The sequence below is a fragment of the Hyperolius riggenbachi genome, chromosome 5 (assembly GCF_040937935.1).
Source record: "Hyperolius riggenbachi isolate aHypRig1 chromosome 5, aHypRig1.pri, whole genome shotgun sequence".
In the NCBI taxonomy this organism is placed as follows: Eukaryota; Metazoa; Chordata; class Amphibia; order Anura; family Hyperoliidae; genus Hyperolius; species Hyperolius riggenbachi.
Genome location: NC_090650.1, coordinates 426,707,039 through 426,730,503, shown reverse-complemented (window position 1 = coordinate 426,730,503; position 23,465 = coordinate 426,707,039). Strand labels below are relative to the sequence as shown.

At 43.4% G+C, this 23,465-nt stretch overlaps 1 protein-coding gene across 5 annotated transcripts in view; it reads right to left on the bottom strand.

Moving 5' to 3' along the window:
• Positions 1-23,465, bottom strand: part of LOC137517891 (KH domain-containing, RNA-binding, signal transduction-associated protein 3-like) — a 228,071-nt gene that overhangs the window by 190,068 nt on the left and 14,538 nt on the right. The window contains exon 1 of one of the 5 annotated variants that reach the window (XM_068234959.1): positions 16,018-16,196. The exons of the other annotated variants lie outside the window; for them this stretch is intronic. Coding sequence (XP_068091060.1) covers positions 16,018-16,069 — 52 coding nt within the window. The 5' untranslated portion in view covers positions 16,070-16,196. Of the gene's footprint in view, positions 1-16,017; positions 16,197-23,465 lie in introns of those variants that run through there. 5 annotated transcript variants of the gene reach the window in all.

Genomic DNA, 23,465 nt, shown 5'->3' with positions numbered 1-23,465 from the left:
TGTAGTACTAGCACTGTCTGCAACTACACAATACAAAACCACAGTAGCAGTAGTAATAGCAGCCCAGCCAGCAGCAAGGAGCCTGGAGTGTGTGCACACAGACACAGCACACACAAAGACACAGGACCTAGTAGCAGGCACAGGCAGCGCAGCTGCTGCAGCTGAAAGACTGACTGACAAGACTGACTGACACTAACAAATTACACAGACTAGCTAAGCTAACTACAACACAGTACAACAGTAAAACCAGAAGGTGTTTTAGTGTTAAAACGCTGGGTTATCACTTGGATAATGTACTTGCTTCAGCCAAACACACTGGACAACCTATCACAGTGGCAGTCACAAAGCAAGGACGAGATTCTTAACATGGCCCCCTCCTTATATACAGGAGGGACTGGCCAAGGTTCTCCTCTGTGATTGGGTGCTTGGGCTTAGGCTGGGAGCGCTCTGATTGGCTGAATGACGTCATGGACATAATGTCCATGGTTACAGCACCCGGATTCGGATATCCGACCGGTATCCGCGGGTATCCGGGTTATGAGACCAACTATCCGCATAGAGCTATCCGGATTCCCATCCAGCTATCCGGAATCCGGATCCGATCGGATAGGCCTAAAAAGTTCGGATATCCGAGTCTATTCGGATATCCGGTATCCTGTTGAGCAGCACTGCGAGTATATACGGTATATCGAGTTATGCAACCACAGGCAGGTACTAGCAAGCACTGGCCATCAAACCATAGAAAAAACACCACACACTACTAGTAACCAGTATATGCTGTTCAACTGCCAGTAGTTTATTTTTTCTCTCATATGAAAATTCAGAGGTCACATACACATAGAAATGAAGTAAATTCAATGAATTCACCAGTAGTTGCATGCATCCATATAGATACAACTAGAACCAGATTTTGGTTCAATTGAGGATAACCCTCAATTCAATGTTTTCCAAGCACCTAGTAAATCACTGAAGATGTCTCAGCACTCATAAATTGCATTAACAGCCACATTCCACACGGAGGCACCACCACTATCCAATGGGGACGTATCTAAATACACTTTTTGGGAATCTGCTCCACAACTAACCAAAGTGGTAGATTAGTGAAATTATAAAAAAATATATTTATTTATGGGGCAGAGGCCAATCCTTACGCCTAACTCAGCATTTGCTAAAGGAGTAGTAGCATGCCTCTGCGCCAAACAGGCAATGGTGTTCAATTAACTAGTACCTCACACTGCAAGTACATGCACGTGGGGTAGTCACCATAAAGGGAACCTCCAGCCTAAACAAACACATTGTCATTCAGTTACATTAGCTATATTAATTATATTAATTAAAATAGATAGGTAATAAAATCTCTTACTCACTCTGTTTTAAAAGAACAGGCAAATGTTTGTGATTTCATGGGGGCAGCCATCTTGTCCATGGGGGCAGCCATCTTTTTGGTTGAAAGGAGGTGTCATGGAGCATATGACACAGTTCCAACTGTCCTGTGTCCTGATCACCCCTCCCAGCTGCGCACACTAAGCTTCAAATCTCAAATTAAAAAAAAAATGCACCAAAACAGCAGAACGAGAACAATAATATCAGAAATCCCATCATGCTTTGCACAGCATCAGGGGAAAAATGCCTGGGCAGTTTTCTTATGTGCAGCTAAAAATGAGTTTTAGATAAGAAAAACAAAGTTCTAATGCTTTGAAACTGTTAAAGAAACATCAGGCCTTTTCAGTGCTGCTGAGTGCATTTTTAGTCTGGAGGTTCACTTTAAACAAAATGTGTGGCTCAGATTACACTAGTGGTTAACCAACAATAATGACTGTATCAATTACGTACTGACAGGATTCAAGCAGGGTCTGAATGGGCCATGTGACAGTTCTGTCTAATCTCAATAAAACTTATATCCCGATACAAAAATCTGGAAAAACAAGGTCCTTGAACCATTCTCCTGTAATCAATGACAGATGAAAAAAGCCAGGTTGTTCTCCTCGATTTGCCTGATGAAGCAGGATTGTGCCTGCAACACGCTATGCAATTTGGAGTACCTAATAAATGTTTTTGTTGCATGAAATGACAGAATTGTGTCTGTTTGGTCTACTGAGGAGGTAAATCCACCACTACCTCCTTTTTTAAATGGATTTCAACATGGTTTTATCCTATTTTGGCGCCTCTGTTCAAGCTTCTACACCATAGTTTAGTCCACCCCAGGTGGAGGGATGTAACCCCTTTTTTCCTGTCTACAGAGAGCGACTTCTTAAACCTGAGTGGGGTCAAGTCATAATCTCCCCACCCACCTATACAGTGGTTACCTGTGCGGTAACCCACTCTTGTGAGTATCACTCCCCTAAGTCATATACTTGTTGATTTGTGACTTACAAACATACTACCCCATATTGGGCTCTCAGTCTCCTTTTCTTTTTCCTGAGTGCAAAATGTATCATAAGAACATTCTAAGAATGTTCTAACATCCATAAGAGATCATTTATGATTGTTCACATGGAATATCCTTGTTCCTGCCTACCGCAGCCACATGGTAAACCTGGATGCCAATTTTGCAAGAATCCAGATTGGAGCCCATTTACTATAAGGCCGAAGGTGACATTTTTGCTCGTCCATTACTAAAAATAACCACAGGTTAGTACCAAGTTCTGCTTATTTCTGCACTTGAAAGCTCCATCCACCTTTCCTATGCCACCAGGGCCAGATTTCAGGAAAGAACACAAAGGCCCGGGCCTTGGGTGGGGGCACCTGAGCATAAAAGAGTAGTTGCTACATAAGAAAAAAGGAGGCTGAAAAAGATTGAACAACACATGGAAAAAGGGAAACTGGTGCCCCAGTGAGCTGTCCATGAAGAGAAGGGCTACAGTACATGGATGATGCACAAGGAAGAGGGGGCTGCACATGGAATGGGAGGGGCGCTGCTGCACATGGATGGTAGGGGAGCCACAACATACTAGGCCTATAGGCACAAAAATCCAGCCGTGCGCCACAAAGGAGACAGGATGCAGGAAAAAAGGCTGTAGTTTAATTCTTCTGCAGGATGAAGGATTTGCCCCACCGGTGCCAAAACTCCTGCATTACCCATAGTGTTATGTCAAAATGATGACACTAGTTATCCTATGCAATGCCCCAGTCTATGGCCTGTCATAAATAACCCGATAAATAATCAAAAGTAGATTGTTGGGGAAGAGTTCTGTGCAAAGGAAAGGTGTTTTTCAAATCAACAAACAGTATTACAAAATCCTATAATGTGCCAAAATATTTTGCGATTTGACATTTCAAAATGACTTGAGTGTAATTCCTCCACCTGGCTAAATTTTGAAATTTCATTTTACAAATATCACCACATGTTCGAAAATAGAAAACAACAGACACCGGTGCAGAGTATAGATCAAGCACACACGCACGCCTACTCACACACACACACACACACACACACACACACACACACACACACACACACACACACACACACACACACACACACACACACACACACACACACACACACACACACACACACACACACACACACACACATGTACATGCAAACACACACACGCAAACACACACACTCATGCAAGCACACACACACACACACACACACACACACACACACGTACATGCAAACACACACACGCAAACACACACACTCATGCAAGCACACACACATGTAAACACACTCAAATACAAACACACATACACCTAAAATTAAGAAAAAAAACATGTTTGAAAACATCTAACTTTTAATTATCTTTACTGTACCACCCAAAACACAAACAATGTTGTACTAACCACATTTATCTATCCTTCTCTAGATGCACCTCTTCCCTCTCACGTGTACAAAATTTCCCACAGGCCTCTCCCCTCCTCTGGAACTCCCTCCTACTAAATATTCCTCACTCTCCCAAACTTGAGTTGTTTAACCACAACTTTAAAGAGAATCTGTATTTTTAAAATTGCACAAAAGTAAACATACCAGTGCGTTAGAAGACATCTCCTACAACCCTCTGTCACAATTTTGTCGCTCCCCACCATCGTAAAAGTAGTCAAAAACAGTTTTAAAAAGTTTGTTTATAGACAAACAAAATGGCCACCAAAACCGGAAGTAGGTTGATTTACAGTAATGTCCACACATAGAAAATACATCCATACACAAGCAGGCTGTATACAGCCTTCCTTTTGAATCTCAAGAGATCATTTTTGTGTTTATCTTCTTCTCCCTGCAGCTCTCATCCACTGAAGAGTGACAGGCTGATTGTTTCTTCCTGCAGACAGCTGTGCAAGTGTCTGTAATCCCTCAGTATGTGACAGCCCAGCTCCTTTCATAGCCTAACAGAGGATGATTTATCCAGCTTGTAAAAGGCAGCTCTCTTCTCTCACTGACAAGAGAGCAGAGAGGATGCCTAATGTAAATAACACACACGGGAATGTGCACAGAGGGGGCGTGGAGGGGGAGTGTGCATAACAGATCAACAACACTGAAGAGTTGTCAGCCTTCCAGACACAGGGCGACAAATCTGACAGGGGAAAGATAAGTTGATTTATTACAGAGACAGTGATAGTAGAAAGTGCTGCAGTAAGCCAGAGCACATTAGAATATGTTTAGGAACTTGTAGAATAGTAGAAAAAAAGGATGACATTTTTGTTACAGAGTCTCTTTAAAATTCACTATTTCAGGTGAAGATGTTAGTTAGCAGATAGCACAAGCTGACCATTATCTATCTCCTGAATGTGGAACTCTTCAACAATCTATATTCAGCTTGCTCACTACCCCATCTACTTAGATAGCAAGCTCACTCATTATTATTTTGTCTAATATGCCCTGCCTTGAAATAAATTGCAGATACCTGTGTTAGATGATAGTGTTATATAAAAAAAAAATAATATTAATAATTATGTCGCTAGCTATCAATTTGTGCTGGTATATAATATGTATTATTAATCAGCTTGGAACTAACAGTTGGATTACCAACATGTTTGAGTAGGGGATTCTCAAGGTTTCCTTCATTCTTTTGAAATCTCTCCCTCAGTGTTGGTTGAATTTGCCTCGGTTAAAGGAACACTATCATTACCCATGTATTCAAAATGGACAGAGTACAAATAATGTCTAAGTAGCTGTGTAGACATTTTCCTACTTTTCCTGTTAAATACAAGAGGCAAAAGCTTTAATTCATTGTGTGTAGATTTTAGCTATGTTTGGAATGTCTCATTTGCAAAGGTATAAATCCCTGCAGTCTGACATGCTAAGAACAGTGTAATATTGAAGCAGAGTTATATAAAAAGCCTGTCAGGTATCAGATTTCAGGCATGTGTGCGTACCATGCATGCGTGTGCACACACACACACACACTTGCAGATGTATAATGTTGCACATAAGATACATTTCCTCTGCTCTCTGTGAGAGAAAGTTCTGCCTGTCTCGGACTGAGCTCCCTGCACACACAGGGTTAACAGATGCACTGTGAGGGAATTCACCCTCCTCTCATGGCTCAGTCTGGCGTCAGATTAGAGAAGACTGCCATCAGAGAAGTGTGAAAGGAATTAGATAACAGTAAACAAAGAGATAAGGATTCAAATGTATACACCAGAACTTAGCAGCAATTTCCAAACATGTCCTATCTAAATTGTAAAAAAAAAAAAAACATGGTCATCGATAGTGTTCCTTTAAGTTCATATTAAATTTAGCTGAATCAGTTTCAATGCTTACATTAAAGTGGAAGCCAAATTTGTATTCTTTTGAATCCAGTTCCATCAGTTTTTCATCAGTTTTGTATCCATTTTCCATTCTTCCATTAAAACAGACAAAATGTTGCTTATTAAAACAACTAGAGATGAGCAAACTTTTCTTTGGCAAGCTTACAAGGTCTGTCGGCAAAAATCTCTATACATTCTAGTATACAAAATAATTGTAAAATGAATTGAAGTGAAAAACTGAACTGAAAGAACCAGTAAATCGCATCTTTATATTGATATTGGGGCTAAAATTCATAAAAAAATGTGTACTAACTTCGATAATATATTGTTTACTGTCAGTTATATAGAAAATTGTTGATTTTGCCAAACAAGGCTTCATGGCGAACTTGGTTGCCGATTTAGCGAGCATCTCTGTCAGTGAAGCTGAATCACAGAAGCCTGAATGTTCGGGATACTGCATTTAGATGTCTATTTAACTCTCTGGTGTCATCTATTTCCATCCATTGATGTCTATGCCTCAAGGCTGATGGCATAGTTCAGCGCTGGGCAAATCACTGGATACAACAGGTGGCCGGATTCCTCTCCTCCCTCCCTTCCTCCCTCCAGACTCCTGCAGAGTTGCAAGCAGGCAGAAACAGGGGGACTTAAAACTCACCACAAACCCCGGAATGCAGCGTTGATTCTCCATGGCAACAGGGCATCACATGACACAACATTGGGACGTGCCAGCATGTAATACGTTGGCAAGCCCCGACTTCATGTCACGTGACGCCCTGTTGCCATGGAGACCCGACACTGGATTCAGGGATGCAGTGAATTTTAAGTCCCCCTGTCTCTACCCGATCGCAACTCTGCAAGGAAGGGGGGGGTATAAAGAATGTGGCCTGTGGTCCGCAGCATGTGGCATAGGCCACTTCAAGTTTGGTCAGCCCTGGTATAGTTGTATAGGAAATCTTGAGAATCCCCAATGAGGAAATGTACTGATCCAAAACCAGAAGCAGATGCATACCCATCAGACTAATAATACTGTAAGTCAGGGTTGTCCAACTCCAGTCCTCCAGGGCCATAGCCATGCCAGTGCTTAGGAAGGACTGAGAAGTGGAGAAATCCGTTCTGCTTGATGGACCACTCTTCTAATGATTCAGTCCCATCAATTCATTTGAGCTGTGTCAGAAATGTTTGAGGCCCTCGAGGATTGGAGTTGGAAAACCCTGCTGTGGGTGACATCTACATGGGAAAAAGTCGCTTCATCCTGGGACAACTAGACATCTTACAAGTATTTGTTATGCTAGTACCATTCCTTCTGGTTGAACTCAATTGACAAATGTTTTTTTCCACCCAACTATACTATGTTACTGTATCTTTTTATTTTCAATTTTTTATTCTCCTCAGTGGTATTTTAATGCATAATGTGATAAGAAGAATATGAGCATAATTGTGGTGGAAGGTGTGTCTTCAATTTTTAGGGCTGGTAAAGATTTGCAAGTTAAAAAACAAAATCTGTTTATAGCTTGAGTGATATGGAGAAAAGATGGGTTGGGCTGAGGAATAGAAGGGTGATGAAAGGAGAGCGATGGAGTGGTAAGTGGGAGGAATGGAAAGGAAGAGAAAAGTGGAGGGTAGGGGAGAGAAAAAGGAGAAGTGGAGATGAAGAGGAAAGTGGAGTGAAAATAGGACAAAAGAGGGCAGGTAAAGGGGAGGTAGAACATTGGATGGGAGGGGCTTTATGGAGAGGAAATGATGATTTTTGTTTTGGGAGGGGGAGCAGGGCAGGACAGGAGGAAATGAATAGAAGGGCGAGAAGAGAAGAAAACTGGGTAGGAAAAAAATTAAGGAAAAATTGCAAAAATGTCATAAGGAGTGAGAAGGGGGTTAGAGTGGAAGGAAAGAGAGTAGTGGAGGGTAAGAGAGAGATAAAGGAAAGGTGAAGATGAAGGGGAAAGGGGAGGAAAAAATTTGAAATTATGGAAAGGAAAGGGGAGGTAGAACAGCTGATGGGAGGGGCTTTAGACAAAGGAGAAGATGATTTGTATTTTTTTTTTGGGGGGGGGGGGGACAGGAGAGAAGGAATAGAAGAAGCAGAAGAGGAGATGAAAACTGGGGTAGAAAAATATCTAAAGAAAAAGCAGAAGAGCAAGGTACGCAAAAAATTAAATACTGGAGTGGGCAGTGCTGTTGTACATATGAAAGCAAGATAAATATGTGAGAGAAGGGAAGAGGCAGATAGGAGGTGAGAGAAGAACAGAAACACAAAAAAAAACACACCATGAGAAAAAAGGGAAAAATGTAACAACAAGATGTAAGAGAAAAATTGAAAATATGGAAATGCGTCTTAGCAATATTTTCCAAGCACAGTACGGCGTTACTCGGGAAAAATCCATATTGAAACATCTGTGACTAGAATCAGCTGAAAGCATCCAGCTTGTCGGAGAGATGGCTGACAGATAGGCTCAGGCTGTGTTATTTAATGCCAGTCCAGTACTAGCATGGTTTATCTTCATACACATGAAATCTCAGGGGACAGCGGATTTCGGCTGTGCAGCAGAGTGGAGAGGACTGACTGCTAAGGGTCACTGTTGTTTGTTCTGGATGCATTTCTTATTGCTATCCTCCACACATTCTGGTGAATATCAAGATCTGAACACCGGAATATATCAACAAAACACAATGAAAAGAAAAAAATATATAACTGAGCGGATAGTCCGATTGATGCACAAACTGCTTATTGGTTGACATTAAACCTGAGTCCTTTAAAGATAAGGTGATCCTACTGATGTTGCAGGGAAATGAATCCTATATCCTTTCACTCCCCCTCCCCCCAAAACATGGAAGACTCACATTTTATCCTTCCAGGTACCCACAACAACTTTCCATCCTTGTATACCTAAAGAGAAACCACGACCAAGAATTGAACTACATCCCAATCAGTAGCTGATACCCCCTTTCCCATTAGAAATTTGTTCATTTTCTCAAACGGACCATCAGGGGGCTCTGTATGGCTGATATTGTGGTGAAACCCCTCCCACAGTGTGATGTCAGGACCATGGTCCTGACAGTTTCCTGTTTTGGAACCTTATTGCATTGTGGGAAATAACAGCTGTTTTACTGTTTACAGCTGTTTCCAACTGCCAAAGCAAGCAGCATCTCCTTCCACTGACATCACCTACCAGCAGTAAAAATGTCACCATGTGATTAATGTCAGCATGTAAATCAGGTGGAGGAAAGATTTTACATTGCGCACACACTGAATAAATCATTTATACATAATTATTGTAAAAACGAAGCACATTTTTATTACATTTTTTTTTACTGGAGTTTCTCTTTAAGGATCTGGAAAAATAAATACATATTAAAATATTCATTTCCTCAGAAATTCCGCAATCATTCTTCCTTTTTGTTTTTATTTTTGACCACCAGTAATGGTTGGCATTCCACTGACCAGATCTACCTTCAGCCGGCGACACCTCTAGTTACCTAATACTTTTGGGAACCACTAGTTACTTAATACTGCGGGTACCTCTGTCTGAAACCAGTAAAATGGAAGCCAGAGGCACTCTGGAAAAAATGGTGTCATCATCATTCATGACAATTATAAAATCCGCAAAAAGTGGCAATACATGGAAATTTGGGTGCCTGAAGGTGCTCGATAAAATAGCGGGCACCGGGGCTACTGGTTATTTTGTCAGGTGCTTCTGGGAGCCCAAATTTCTTCTTATTGCTGCTGGCTTTACAACAGAGAGGGGAGTTTAAGAGTTAGGCTCCATGGGGTGTGGGGTAATAGTTAGTCATCAAAAGGCATTAGGAATTGGTAGAGGGAGGGTTAAGGGTTATGCATCAGTAGAGGGAGCAAGGCCGGTTCTAGACTTTTTGCTGCCTAAGGCAAACTTGTAAGGATGCCCTCCCTCCCATATGGAATGATCGCACAGCATCCGACAACTTACTCTGCTTCATTTAATGTTCTCTCATGACATGCTGCAGCTCTCCACAATAGCACACTGGCTGGCTGGCTGGATGCAAGTCTGCTCACCCTCAGCCAGTTAGTCGTCCTCCATCCCTCTTCCGTCAGTACAGCAGTGCCACCTCCTCCCTTCTGCTGTGCAAGTGAAATGAAACACTGCTGCTCTCCTGCCTCCCCACTCCTCACTCACTGTCAGACTCCTCACACTGCACAACAATCTGCTTTTCCTTCACCTCGCTCTCCTCTTGATTCTCCTCCTACACTGACTGCATGCTCTTAGTGTAAACACAGTACAAACATGCTGCCCCTGTAATCTCTGCACCTGATGCAAATGTTTCCCCTTGCGATTACCATGAGAGAACCGGCCCTGAGTGGGTTCTGTGTGAGGGTAGGGATAGTTTAGGTCACAGTAAAATGTTGGTTATATAAAATACAGTATATATATTAGGCTGTACTTGCATACTATATGATTGTAGTTTGTAAATTATTTTACATATTGCTGTTTGAGATATTTGCAGTGTTTTAAAGGAAACATTGTCCCTGTAACCAGATAATGATGTAATGTCCCCAATAGGTTTGCAGCCTGCTCACTGGTCAATGGTTTAGAATCACCACAATATTAATGTCCTCCTTGTGCTCTTCCCTGCTGGGATCTTATTAAAGACCTCCCATTCGAGCCCCTGCTGCCTGACAACATGCTCCAGTGATGTAATCAATGTCAATGCAATGACAGTCTCATTGTGCAGCACTGTGACTTGCCACTTTTCACCTGACTTAGAACTGATTAAAACAACACACATTTTCAGTGCCTCTAGATCCTGTTTTATCTCATTTTTGGAGATTTTACTGAGTTCACTTTATCTCAAAATAAAAGAACATATAAAAAAAACAATTAGCAGCCATGGGAAAAATTTAGCGTTAATTTAGCACCTAATTAGGCACTTCAATTAACACATGTGTAAAGTGTACATCGAATAACTCTTTTGGTATTACCAATTGATTCATAAAAGCTGCTCCGTCGCCTCTCATGAGTGGCTTAAGGAGCAGCAGGAGACCTGCACACAGCAGGCGTTTATTGATGCTCAGTGGAGCTGTGCGCTTCTCATGTGAAATAAACCATCCTGCAACTCCAATGTGTTCATTTTCTTTCTTTTTCAGGTTTCCCCTGCCCCCCTCTGGAGCTATGCCAGCCCTACCCCATGGCTATGAGCTGATAACGAGCAGAGGGATAACCCCAAAGCACGCAGGATCTCCCTAACTTGATTTACTCACTACAGCCATTAGCAGTGAGCGGTGATGCATTGCTAGGAACAGTGACAAAGCCTCCACCTCCTTCTAAAGCACCACCTCCCCATTGGAGCTACAGTAAGACCAAACCAGCTTTGCAAACAAAGCAGCTGATCAAGATGAGGACCAGGGAAATGAACCCCAAGAAAATTACAGATAATTAATTCTACCACAAGCAGCGTTGTTTGACTCTAATTGCATGTATACGTGGATAATTCCCTTCTTGGCTTAGAGCTCTGGGCAGAGTTATGGGGGAATGGGGGGCACTCTATGGATCAGTACAGAGGGGTAAGGATTGGATAAGATGATTTGGTAGTCCGGATCTCTAACTGTTGCATGGGGGGGGGAGCGCTAATCAGGGCCCCCCTTACACATTCTAGACTCTCAGTAGAGATTTTCCAAACAGCTGCCTTGGCCAAGAACCAATGAGAGGCTTAAAGTTGCAAGTAAATGTGCAAGAAGACCTCTGAATACATTAACTAGGATGGGGGTGCTTGCTTGGTCATTTCAATTTAGGGGTAATTGCATAGCACTAGAAACAACTATTCCTTATTATTAGGCACTAATCAAGAACAGGGATGTCCAAAGATTGTCCATTCCCACAAGCATTGAATGTGCTACTTTGTAAGAATGAGGAAGCTATATAGCTGCTTCAAGCAAGCAGGGTCGGACTGGGACCCTGGGGGCCCACCAGAGAAATTTCAACCTGGGGCCCACACATCCCATTACTGCGGTGAAAAAAGGAACATGACCATGCATCGGAAGGTGGGCGTGGTCATGATGTATCATGGACAGGGCCAAATGTACATGAACTTAGCAGCATTGTAATTAAGAAACACTGCTACCCAGTAAAACTTTGCATAGAGTCCCCCTTTAATATAATGTCCCAGTTGCCATACATATGACATGGATTAGATTGTGAGCTCCTCTGAGGACAGTCAGTGACACGACTATGTCAATTAATCTAAGTCAATAAATCTAAGAATCTAAGGCCTCCTTTCCACGGACTGCTGATAGGCAGTGAAATGCCTCTCAAACTCTCTCAACTGCTTACTGCTGCCTGGTAACTGTTTGTTGCTGCATGATAACTGCTTACTTCTGTCTGGTAACTGCTTGCTGAGCACACAGCTCAACAGTTCGTGGAAAGGAGGCCTCAGTCAATCTAAAATCAATTACCTGGTGGGTGGCCTAATATCAATTACCTGGTGGATGGGTGGCCTAATATCAATTACCTGGAGGGTGGGTGGCCTAATATCAATTACCTGGAGGGTGGGTGGCCTAATATCAATTACCAGGTGGGTGGGCTAATATCAATTACCTGGAGGGTGGGCTAATATCAATTAACCCGGTGGGTGGGATAATATCAATTACCCGGAGGGTGGGCTAATATCAATTACCCGGAGGGTGGGCTAATGTCAATTACCAGGTGGGTGGGCTAATATCAATTACCAGGTGGGTGGGCTAATATCAATTACCTGGAGGGTGGCTTAATATCAATTACCTGGAGGGTGGGCTAATATCAATTACCTGGAGGGTGGCCTAATATCAATTACCTGGAGGGTGGCCTAATATCAATTACCTGGAGGGTGGCCTAATATCAATTACCCGGTGGGTGGGCTAATATCAATAACCCGGTGGGTGGGCTAATATCAATAACCCGGTGGGTGGGCTAATATCAATAACCTGGTGGGTGGGCTTATATCAATTACCCGGATGGTGGGCTAATATCAAGTACCTGGAGGGTGGGCTAATGTCAATTAGGGCGACCGATCGTTTCCAGTGTGGACTCAATACTGTATCCCCTGTCTAAATATGTAGACTCCTATCTCCAACCTCTTGCTGTAGAAATCCCCACCTGCTTAAAAGACACAACGGATTTATTGAACAGATTAAGTGGATTCAATGAGGTTCCTGATGACTTGTTGCTGTGCACTTTGGATATCCAGAGTCTGTTCACATCCATCCCTCATGCTGAGGGTATGGAATGTATTGAGAACCGGCTTCTGGATACCAATTTGCACCGCAATAAGATATATTTTTTATTGGATTGTTTAGAACTGGTGTTAAAGCAGAATTACTTTCAGTTTGGGGGTAAATATTATGTTCAAACGCAAGGAACGAGCATGGGGTCCCCTGTGGCCCCGTCTTTTGCAAATCTCTTTGTGGCTGATCTGGAGAATCGGATGTTTTTGCACAATCCCCAGTTTCGGCAGCAGCTTTTTGGATACTTCCGGTTTGTCGATGACGTGCTGATCCTTTGGCGCGGTTCGGAGACAGAGTTCAGAAAGATGGTTGATGAGGCTAATCTGATGCACCCGACTATCAAGTTCACGGCGGAATGTTCGCCAGTGAGCGTTGATTATTTGGATGTTACCATTAGCAAATGCGACGGGAAGTTTCACACTAAATTGTTTAGGAAACCAACAGAGAGGAACAATCTCTTACGGATGGATAGTTTCCACGATGAGAGATTGAAAAAGAGTATCCCTAAGGGACAATTCTTACGAGCACGTAGAATTTCATCGACAGATGCGGAGTACAGAGAGGCTGCTGCCCGATTGGTTAATAACTTTGTTGAAAAGGGTTTTGAACGCAGCGTTCTGGAAAAGACTAGTTCTGAGGTGGGAGATCTTGAACGTGAGTCTCTACTACGTTCTAATCCCAGTAGACACAACAAAGAGGGTCGAATGCCATTTGTCCTTCATTATGGTCATTTATCACGTAAAATTAGGGGGGTCATCTGCAAATTTTGGCCCATTTTACAAAAGGACGCTGAGTGTGGGACCCTGTTCCAGGATTATCCGTTGTTTGCATATAGGAGAGGCAGGACTATAGCCAACTCAGTGTGCAAAAGAGTCCCCGGTGGGAAGTGTGAACAGGGTCGCAAAGGTACCCATCCGTGCTGTGCCTGCAATTGCTGTTCTGCAATCATACGAGGAGAGTATGTGTCTCACCCACATACAGGCCAAAGGATCCCGATTAGGGGGAGGTTCAATTGTAATACTACATATGTTATATATGCTATAAAATGCCCATGTGGGCTCCTGTATGTGGGTGAGACAACTCGCAACGTGAAGACACGTATACAAGAGCACAAGCGAAGTGTTGGCGATTGTGTGAAACATCCAGAGAAGCAGAATGTCCCTGTTGGCCGACATTTTGTTCAGGCTGGACATTCTGTATCTCAATTAAGATGGATGGTGTTGGACACAGTCCCTCCATTAAGGAGGGGAGGTGATAGGGAGAAGTTACTACTCCGTAAAGAAGTGGAGTGGATCAGTAAATTAGATTGTGTATCCCCTAGGGGTTTAAATGAACAAATCAGTTACAAATGTTTTTTGTGATCTATTACAGGAAAGAATAAAAGGTGGGATTATATGTACTGCGGGATTCATGATGACCCCTCCACTAATCATTGCAGGGTAGACGGTATAGTAGTTCCCTGTATAGGAAATGTTGTATATAATACTTTTTATGTTCACTTCCTGTTTGTTATTGCACTAAGGTGGGACTTCCTGTGGGAAATCCTTGAAATGGGATGTAGTTGTGGTGGGCGGGACACTTGAGGAAGGGTCAGTTGACTCGTAACATGTAGTGTGTCTTGCTCAATAAACACAAACGCAAGTTTGAAGCCTGTGGAGTGCCTTTTTCTACATTGGTGGAGTGTACGTTTGGCAGGAGTGGTGGACCTGCAGAGAAAGAGCACCGGCATTTGCTACCTATATCAGGTTAGCTGGATCTGAGCACCAAGGTGGATTATTCATTGGGCTAATGTCAATTACCTGGAGGGTGGCCTAATATCAATTACCTGGAGGATGGGCTAATGTCAATAACCCGGTGGGTGGGCTAATATCAATTACCTGGAGGGTGGGCTAATGTCAATTACCTGGAGGGTGGGTGGGCTAATGTCAATAACCCGGTGGGTGGGCTAATATCGATAACCTGGAGGGTGGGTGGGCTAATATCAATTACCTGGAGGGCGGGTGGCCTAATATCAATTACCTGGAGGGCGGGCTAATATCAATTACCTGGAGGGTGGGCTAATATCAATAACCCGGTGGGTGGGCTAATATCAATTACCTGGAGGGTTGGCTAATGTCAATTACCTGGAGGGTGGGTGGGCTAATATCAATAACCCGGTGGGTGGGCTAATATCAATTACCCGGAGGGTGGGTGGCCTAATATCAATTACCTGGAGGGCGGGTGGCCTAATATCAATTACCTGGAGGGTGGGCTAATATCAATTACCTGGAGGGTGGGCTCACACAAGCCTAAGTAAGGCAGGGTGGGTGATCTAATAAGTGAGCTTACACTTTGAAACGTCTTATGTACATAGGCAAAAGAGGTTAGTATGTTAGTATTAGGCAGAGTAAAGAGGGAAGGTTAGTGTCAAGGTGGCCATTAACGATACAATTCTCCAGATGATCGACCATCTGATTCGATCGTAATATCGATCGGAAACAATCATTCAAGATCACTAACAGAAGTAATGATGCTAACCAATTTGATCAGACCAATGAAATTGATCCAGAAAATGAATCTATTCCATTAATCTGATCAAATTGCATAGAAGCTTTCATTCCGTTAGTGGGACCGAACGATCAAAAGATATTGCGATTAGGTGATCGTCTGGAGAATTGTATCGCTAATGATCATTAGAAGAGGAGAGAAAAATAAATGCAATGCAGGTAGGTCATCCACACAAATAGATGTGTTAAATGGATAGAACTTGCTGCAATTCAGTGACAATAACTGCACAAAATAATCATCAATAAAAAGTGCAAATGCTATAATCATACACCAGGAATACAATAAACTGCATAGCATGAAAGTGCAAACAATACATTGTTGTAAACTAAAACAAAATACAAAAAGAGGGATGAATAGTGTGAGAATTCTCCAGACAGGAAAGAGTGGAGATAGGGAGTTGTGTGAACTACAATAGAGAGAAGAGCTGACAGCTATTTCAGGCTCAGCTCAGTGCTGGGACAGGAGAGTGTGTGCACGAGGGGAGGAGAAGTGTAGTGTCTGCAGCACTGACAGGCAGGAGGTAGCCAGAGGGTGAGATAAAAGAATACCTGCTGGCAATGGCATTCCGTGGAGGAGGCGGACCAGCTGGACCAAAGACATGTCTGTGCTGGCTGATTCAAATTACCCGCGCTGTTGCAGCTTTCTCCTCACTGCTGTGCACGTGGGGGGCAGGGCCTCTTCCAGTAACCAGAGTGACTCTCGTCTCTGGCTGTATTCCCATCTCTGTCTGCTGTAGAGCGGAGGGGTGGGGCCACGCCCACTTGCTGTGTTTTCTCTGTTCAGCCGGAACTATAAACTAATTGCCGGCTGGAGACAGAGAGCGCAGGGAGGCGGAAGGTTAAAATAGTCCCTTTGCCTGCCTGCGTCTCTGCAACAATCTACTGGGGGGGTGATTTTACTTATTGAAATGGCCCAGCCAGGGCTGCATTAAAGAAGATATTAAAAAGCATGTAGCCAGAAAAGGCGCCCCGTCTATGGGCCCCATAGTTATCCCTACGCCACTGGCCCTGGGGCCCACTGGAGATGTGGAGGCGGGGCCCACCGACCAAAACATCGGCACTTTGCTGGGTCAGTACGATGCTGCAAGCAAGACACCAGCAGCTGGACAGCTGGCAGGGCCACACCGAGGCAAAGGGGAGAGAGACTCCAGCCTCAGGGCGCAGTGTAGGAGGGGGCGCACAATTCACTCAGCTATTATTCCCCTATTGTGTTTGAAGCAGAGAGAAATAAGAAAAGAGGATACATGGCAGTGACTGCAAGCCAGATAACTAGGGATTAAGGTGTTGGGGGCCCTGGGGTGCCTCTTAGTCTAATAGCAATCACTGTGGGACGGCCGGGGTGGAAGGGATGGAGGGGCGCACTTTGGTGTCTCAGCCTAGGGAGCTGGAGGACCTTGTCAAGGCTCTTACAGCAGGTATATGAACTTGGGGGGAACCACCACACTTACTGGATTTTTCTTTGCTATCTATCAGCTCCTTTAGAAGTGTGGCAGAATAAATGTAGCTTGGGGGTGGGGGTTAGACCCACAGCATTTGTTTTTTTTGTTGTTGTTTTTTTTGCTTGCTTGTTTTGCTCACCCTGGAGCTGATCGCGAGGTAACCAAGCAAACATGCTCAGTGCTGCATTGCCTTAGAGCACCTGTTTATGGAAAAGCTCAATGTCACATCGTCTTCAGGAATTACACATTCAGAAAGCTTATGCACTCAGTGGTAATGTATGTAACGCAGCTTGCTGCATTGTTTCTTCATCAACCCCCTGGAGTGCACAAGCCTATGGGAAAGGAAAATAAACTTTGTGTTTCAAATTTCTCACTTGGTAGCCAGTAAAACGTCCTCCGCGTCCTTCTCACAGGACTGATCACTGGATCCTGGATAACCATCTACATATAGTAATCTGAACATTTGTATATTGCTTTTCTCCTGTCGGACTCAAAGAGCTCAAGAGCTGCTGCTGCAGCAACTGGGGCGCACTCAAGAGGCCACCCTGCAGTGTTAAGGTACATACACATATCGTAATTTCGGAAACGACCATTCGTTTGGACGTTTGAACGTCCGGGTCGTTTGGATATCAAATCGGGGTGGTGTATGGCTTGTCGTTCAGCTGACAAGACTGGACTTGAACGATCCACTTGGCAGATCGTTCAAATACAGTCCGTACACATGCCCAATTTGACGTCCAAACAACCGGATGCTCAAACGTCCAAACGACCGGTCGTTTGCAAAAATCTAACGTGTGTACAAGCCTTTAGGGAGTCTTGCCTTGAACTCCTTTCCGAATATGTACTGACCCTAGCCAGCATTCAAACCCTGGTCTCCCATGTCAAAGGCGGTGCCCTTAACCAGAACACTATCTGCATACAATGCAAGTAGCTGTTAATTAAAGATATTCTTTGGATTGTAAGCTCAAAAGGGCAGGATTCTCTCTCTGTTGTGTCTTTTTTTAGGGATGCTTATTTGGAATCCACGAAATTGAAATTTCTGCATTTCCGATCAGAAAACAGAACTCAAAAAGAGACTGCAGACTTTTTCTGCAAAAGACAGATTAGTGCAGTCATTTTAGACCAATCGCAAGACTTGGATACTGTGATGGCCTAAATTCCCATGGTATTCCGGCAGCCACAGAAAAATTGTGCATTCTCTAAATTGTTCAAAACTGCCGAGTCAACTTGGAAGTTTTTAGCCAATCAGAGAGTGCAAAAACATGACAAAAAAAGACTTCTCGGAAATCGGAAAATCGGAAATCAGCATTGGTAGAAATCGTAATTTCCCCTGAATCTGAAATCATAATTTCTGACCATCCCTAGTCTTTCCAAGCTGCTGTACATTTTTGTTATTCGCTATACGGATGCCAATATAAATATTGTTACCAATATAAATATTGACCCTCACTGATAAGAAATTCCAACTATAAAACACTTTCCTAGCAGAAAATGACTTATGAGAGCAAGAAAGAGATAAAAAGGGGAATTTGTTATCAGTGAGGGTCACACTGTAGTCACTTCCTGTCTGAGTCAGGACTGAGTCAGCCACTTACATACCTGATATTTAACTCTTTCAGGCAGAGAAAGAAAAAAGGAACACAGCATAGTTATTAGTGTGCTAGGCACTGTACATACACATGTCTATCTCATCATGTCACATGTCACTTTGGGTATCCTTTAACCTGAGTGGGGACAGGTCTAATCTCCCCGCCTGCTGATACAGTGGTTACCTTAGCGGTAACCCTGGTTTGTGAGTATATTTATTGAAATTACTCTTTTCTTAGTATGAAAACTTACTACACTATTTTGGGCTCTCTGTGTCCCTCTTTTACTTTAACTTATAGCATGTATTGGTGGATAGGAAGGAAAAGAAGAGTGATGTTTCAGGATTCTTGACTTTCTCAAGTGCTCTTAACAAAAGCTGAGGAGTCTGAAATGGTTCTCCCGGGAACCATCAATGGTTCAATGTAAGTTATAATATTTGGAGGTTGACTTGTGAAGCCTCCATTGGTGATGCTCCCAGATATTGATTTACATTTTCAGATCACACTGTCCGTAAATAATGAGTTTAACAACAGTTGCCATGACAACTGTATCAGCTGGGAAAGGTAGAAAGCCATAAATCTCAGTGATTCATACATTCTGGACCTCATCTGTGGCATCAGCTCACCAGAGCAGGCCGGAGAGAGGTCCAGCAGGTAATGCCATCCAAATAATATCAAAATAACAATTTTGTTTTAAAAATACTCCCTTTGAGCAAATTTAAAGGGACTCCGAGCAGTGCAGAAACTATGGAAAGATGCATATCATTTTAATGCTCTCTTTCTCCTCTTTCCAATGATATATAAACCGCAACCCTGCACCTTTTAGTTTTCGCTATTTTTGCGATTGAAATTGCCGCGGCTGCATTGTATTACACAGGGCGACTTTTTCCTAAAGTCAGCAGCTCCATTCAGCTGAATAGAGCTGCTGACACTGGGGAAAGTGTTGTCCTGTGTAGTGTTGGGCGAACAGTGTTCGCCACTGTTCGGATTCTGCAGAACATCACCCTGTTCGGGTGATGTTCGAGTTCTGATGGTGATGGTGTTCGGCCAAACTGTTCGGCCATATGGCCGAACTAAGAGTGCATGGCCGAACGTTCCCCGAACGTTCGGCTAGCGCTGTGATTGGCCGAACGGGTCACGTTTAGTGTTGGGCAAACATCTAGATGTTCGGGTTCGGGCCGAACATGGCCGCGATGTTCAGGTGTTCGAGCCGAACTCCGAACATAATGGAAGTCAATGGGGACCCGAACTTTCATGCTTTGTAAAGCCTCCTTACATGCTACATACCCCAAATTTACAGGGTATGTGCACCTTGGGAGTGGGTACAAGAGGAAAAAAATTAGCAAAAAGAGCTTATAGTTTTTGAGAAAATCGATTTTAAAGTTTTAAAGGGAAAACTGTCTTTTAAATGCGGGAAATGTCTGTTTTCTTTGCACAGGTAACATGCTTTTTGTCGGCATGCAGTCATAAATATAATTCAGATAAGAGGTTCCAGGAAAAGGGACCGGTAACGCTAACCCAGCAGCAGCACACGTGATGGAACAGGAGGTGGGCGGCACAGGAGGAGAAGGCCACGCTTTGAGACACAACAACCCAGGCCTTGCATGAGGACAAGAAGCGTGCGGATAGCAATTTGCATTTTGTCGCCATGCAGTCATAAATGTAATACAGATGAGAGGTTCAATAAACAATAAACAGTAATTGGTGTTGTCCAGAATGCGCACAATGCGTGGGTTGCGTTCAATGCAGTCCTAGGCCGAAGAGGTCATAGCCTAGGGTCACAAAAACCTGTTTATTTGGGCAATTTCAATGGTGGCGAGTCTGACGTACATAAATCACAGCAATGGCCGTTAGCAACGTCTGAATCTCACGAAATGTCTCATGCAGGTAGAAGACATATTGTTAGACTTGGGCTCCAAAGATGGGTTCCCTACATCTCTGCAAACCAGAGTTACAGGGCTCCAAATTTGGTAAAATCCCCCATAGGCTTTCATTGGGCCTCCTATTTACAGTTCCAAAATCTCACATCTTTTCAAAGGGCAATTGCTCAGCAGTGGCAAATTTTCTAGCATTGTAGGGACCCTTAGGGGGAACATGACTGGTGAGTTTCGGGCCCCTAGGCCAAAGAGGTCATAGCCTAGGGTCACAAAAACCTGTTTATTTGGGCAATTTCAATGGTAGTTATGCTGACGTACATAAATCTCAGCCATGACCGTTCGCAACGTCTGAATTTCACGAAATGTCTCATGCAGGTAGAAGACATATTGTTAGACTTGGATTCCAAAGATGGGGTCAATACATCTCTGCAAACCAGAGTTACAGGGGTCCAAAATTGGTAAAATCCCCCATAGGCTTTCATTGCCTCCCTATTTCACTTTCCAAAATCTCACATCTTTTCAAAGGGTCACAACAAACAATAAACAGTAATTGGTGTTGTCCAGAATGCGCACAATGCGTGGGTTGCGTTCAATGCAGTCCTAGGCCGAAGAGGTCATAGCCTAGGGTCACAAAAACCTGTTTATTTGGGCTATTTCAATGGTGGCGAGTCTGACGTACATAAATCGCAGCAATGGCCGTTAGCAACGTCTGAATCTCACGAAATGTCTCATTCAGGTAGAAGACATATTGTTAGACTTAGATTCCAAAGATGGGGTCTCTACATCTCTGTAAACCAGAGTTACAGGGCTCCAAAATTGGTAAAATCCCCCATAGGCTTTCATTGGGCCTACTATTTACCGTTCCAAAATCTCACACCATTTCAAAGGGCAATGGCTCAGCAGTGGCAAAACTCACCAGTCATGATCCCCCTAAGAGTCCCTACAATGCTAGAAAATTTGGTACTGCTGAGCCATTGCCCTTTGAAAAGATGTGAGATTTTGGAAAGTGAAATAGGGAGGCAATGAAAGCCTACGGGGGATTTTACCAATTTTGGACCCCTGTAACTCTGGTTTGCAGAGATGTAGGGACCCCATCTTTGGAATCCAAGTCTAACAATATGTCTTCTACCTGCATGAGACATTTCGTGAAATTCAGACGTTGCTAACGGCCATGGCTGAGATTTATGTACGTCAGCATCACTACCATTGAAATTGCCCAAATAAACAGGTTTTTGTGACCCTAGGCTATGACCTCTTTGGCCTAGGGGCCCGAAACTCACCAGTCATGTTCCCCCTAAGGGTCCCTACAATGCTAGAAAATTTGCCACTGCTGAGCAATTGCCCTTTGAAAAGATGTGAGATTTTGGAAAGTGAAATAGGGAGGCAATAAAAGCCTATGGGGGACTTTACCAATTTTGGACCCCTGTAACTCTGGTTTGCAGAGATGTAGGGACCCCATCTTTGGAATCCAAGTCTAACAATATGTCTTCTACCTGCATGAGACATTTCGTGAAATTCAGACGTTGCTAACGGCCATGGCTGAGATTTATGTACATCAGCATAACTACCATTGAAATTGCCCAAATAAACAGGTTTTTGTGACCCTAGGCTATGACCTCTTTGGCCTAGGGGCCCAAAACTCACCAGTCATGTTCCCCCTAAGGGTCCCTACAATGCTAGAAAATGTGCCATTGCTGAGCAATTGCCCTTTGAAAAGATGTGATATTTTGGAACTGTAAATAGGAGGCCCAATGAAAGCCTATGGGGGATTTTACCAAATTTGGAGCCCTGTAACTCTGGTTTGCAGAGATGTAGGCAACCCATCTTTGGAGCCCAAGTCTAACAATATGTCTTCTACCTGCATGAGACATTTCGTGAGATTCAGACGTTGCTAACGGCCATTGCTGCGATTTATGTACGTCAGACTCGCCACCATTGAAATTGCCCAAATAAACAGGTTTTTGTGACCCTAGGCTATGACCTCTTCGGCCTAGGACTGCATTGAACGCGACCCACGCATTGTGCGCATTCTGGACAACACCAATTACTGTTTATTGATTATTGAACCTCTCATCTGTATTACATTTATGACTGCATGGCGACAAAATGCAAATTGCTATCCGCACGCTTCTTGTCCTCATGCAAGGCCTGGGTTGTTGTGTCTCAAAGCGTGGCCTTCTCCTCCTGCGCCGCCCTCCTCCTGTTCCATCACGTGTGCTGCTGCTGGGTTAGCGTTACCGGTCCCTTTTCCTGGAACCTCTTATCTGTATTACATTTATGACTGCATGCCGACAAAAAGCATGTTACCTGTGCAAAGAAAACAGACATTTCCCGCATTTAAAAGACAGTTTTGAAACTTTAAAATCGATTTTCTCAAAAACTATAAGCTCTTTTTGCTAATTTTTTTTTCCTCTTGTACCCACTCCCAAGGTGCACATACCCTGTAAATTTGGGGTATGTAGCATGTAAGGAGGCTTTACAAAGCACGAAAGTTCGGGTCCCCATTGACTTCCATTATGTTCGGAGTTCGGCTCGAACACCCGAACATCGCGGCCATGTTCGGCCTGTTCAGCCCGAACATCTAGATGTTCGCCCAACACTAGTCCTGTGTAATACAAGTAACTATGGAAAGATGGGTATCATTTTAAAGCTCTCTTTATCCTCTTTCTGGCGACACCTAAATTGTCGCCCTACGCCTTTTAGTTTTCTCTATTTTCGCGATTGAAATTGCGGCAATTTCAATCGCGAAAATAGCGAAAACTAAAAGGCATAGGGCGGCGGTTTATATATCATTGGAAAGAGGAGAAAGAGAGCTTTAAAATGATATGCATCTTTCCATAGTTTCTGCACTGCTCGGAGTCCCTTTAAATATACTGGCCCTTATTCAATTCACTGTTTCTCCTATGTTTTCCCCTAGGAGTAGAGATATCGCGAACATCAAATTTTCCATTTGCAAACTTAAACTTCTGTAAATGCTCGTAAACAGATGAATCTGGCAAACCGCCATAGACTTCAATGGGCAGGCAAATTTTAAAACCTACAAAAACTGTTTCTGGCCACAAAAGTGATGGAAAAGTTGTTTCAAGGGGTCTAAC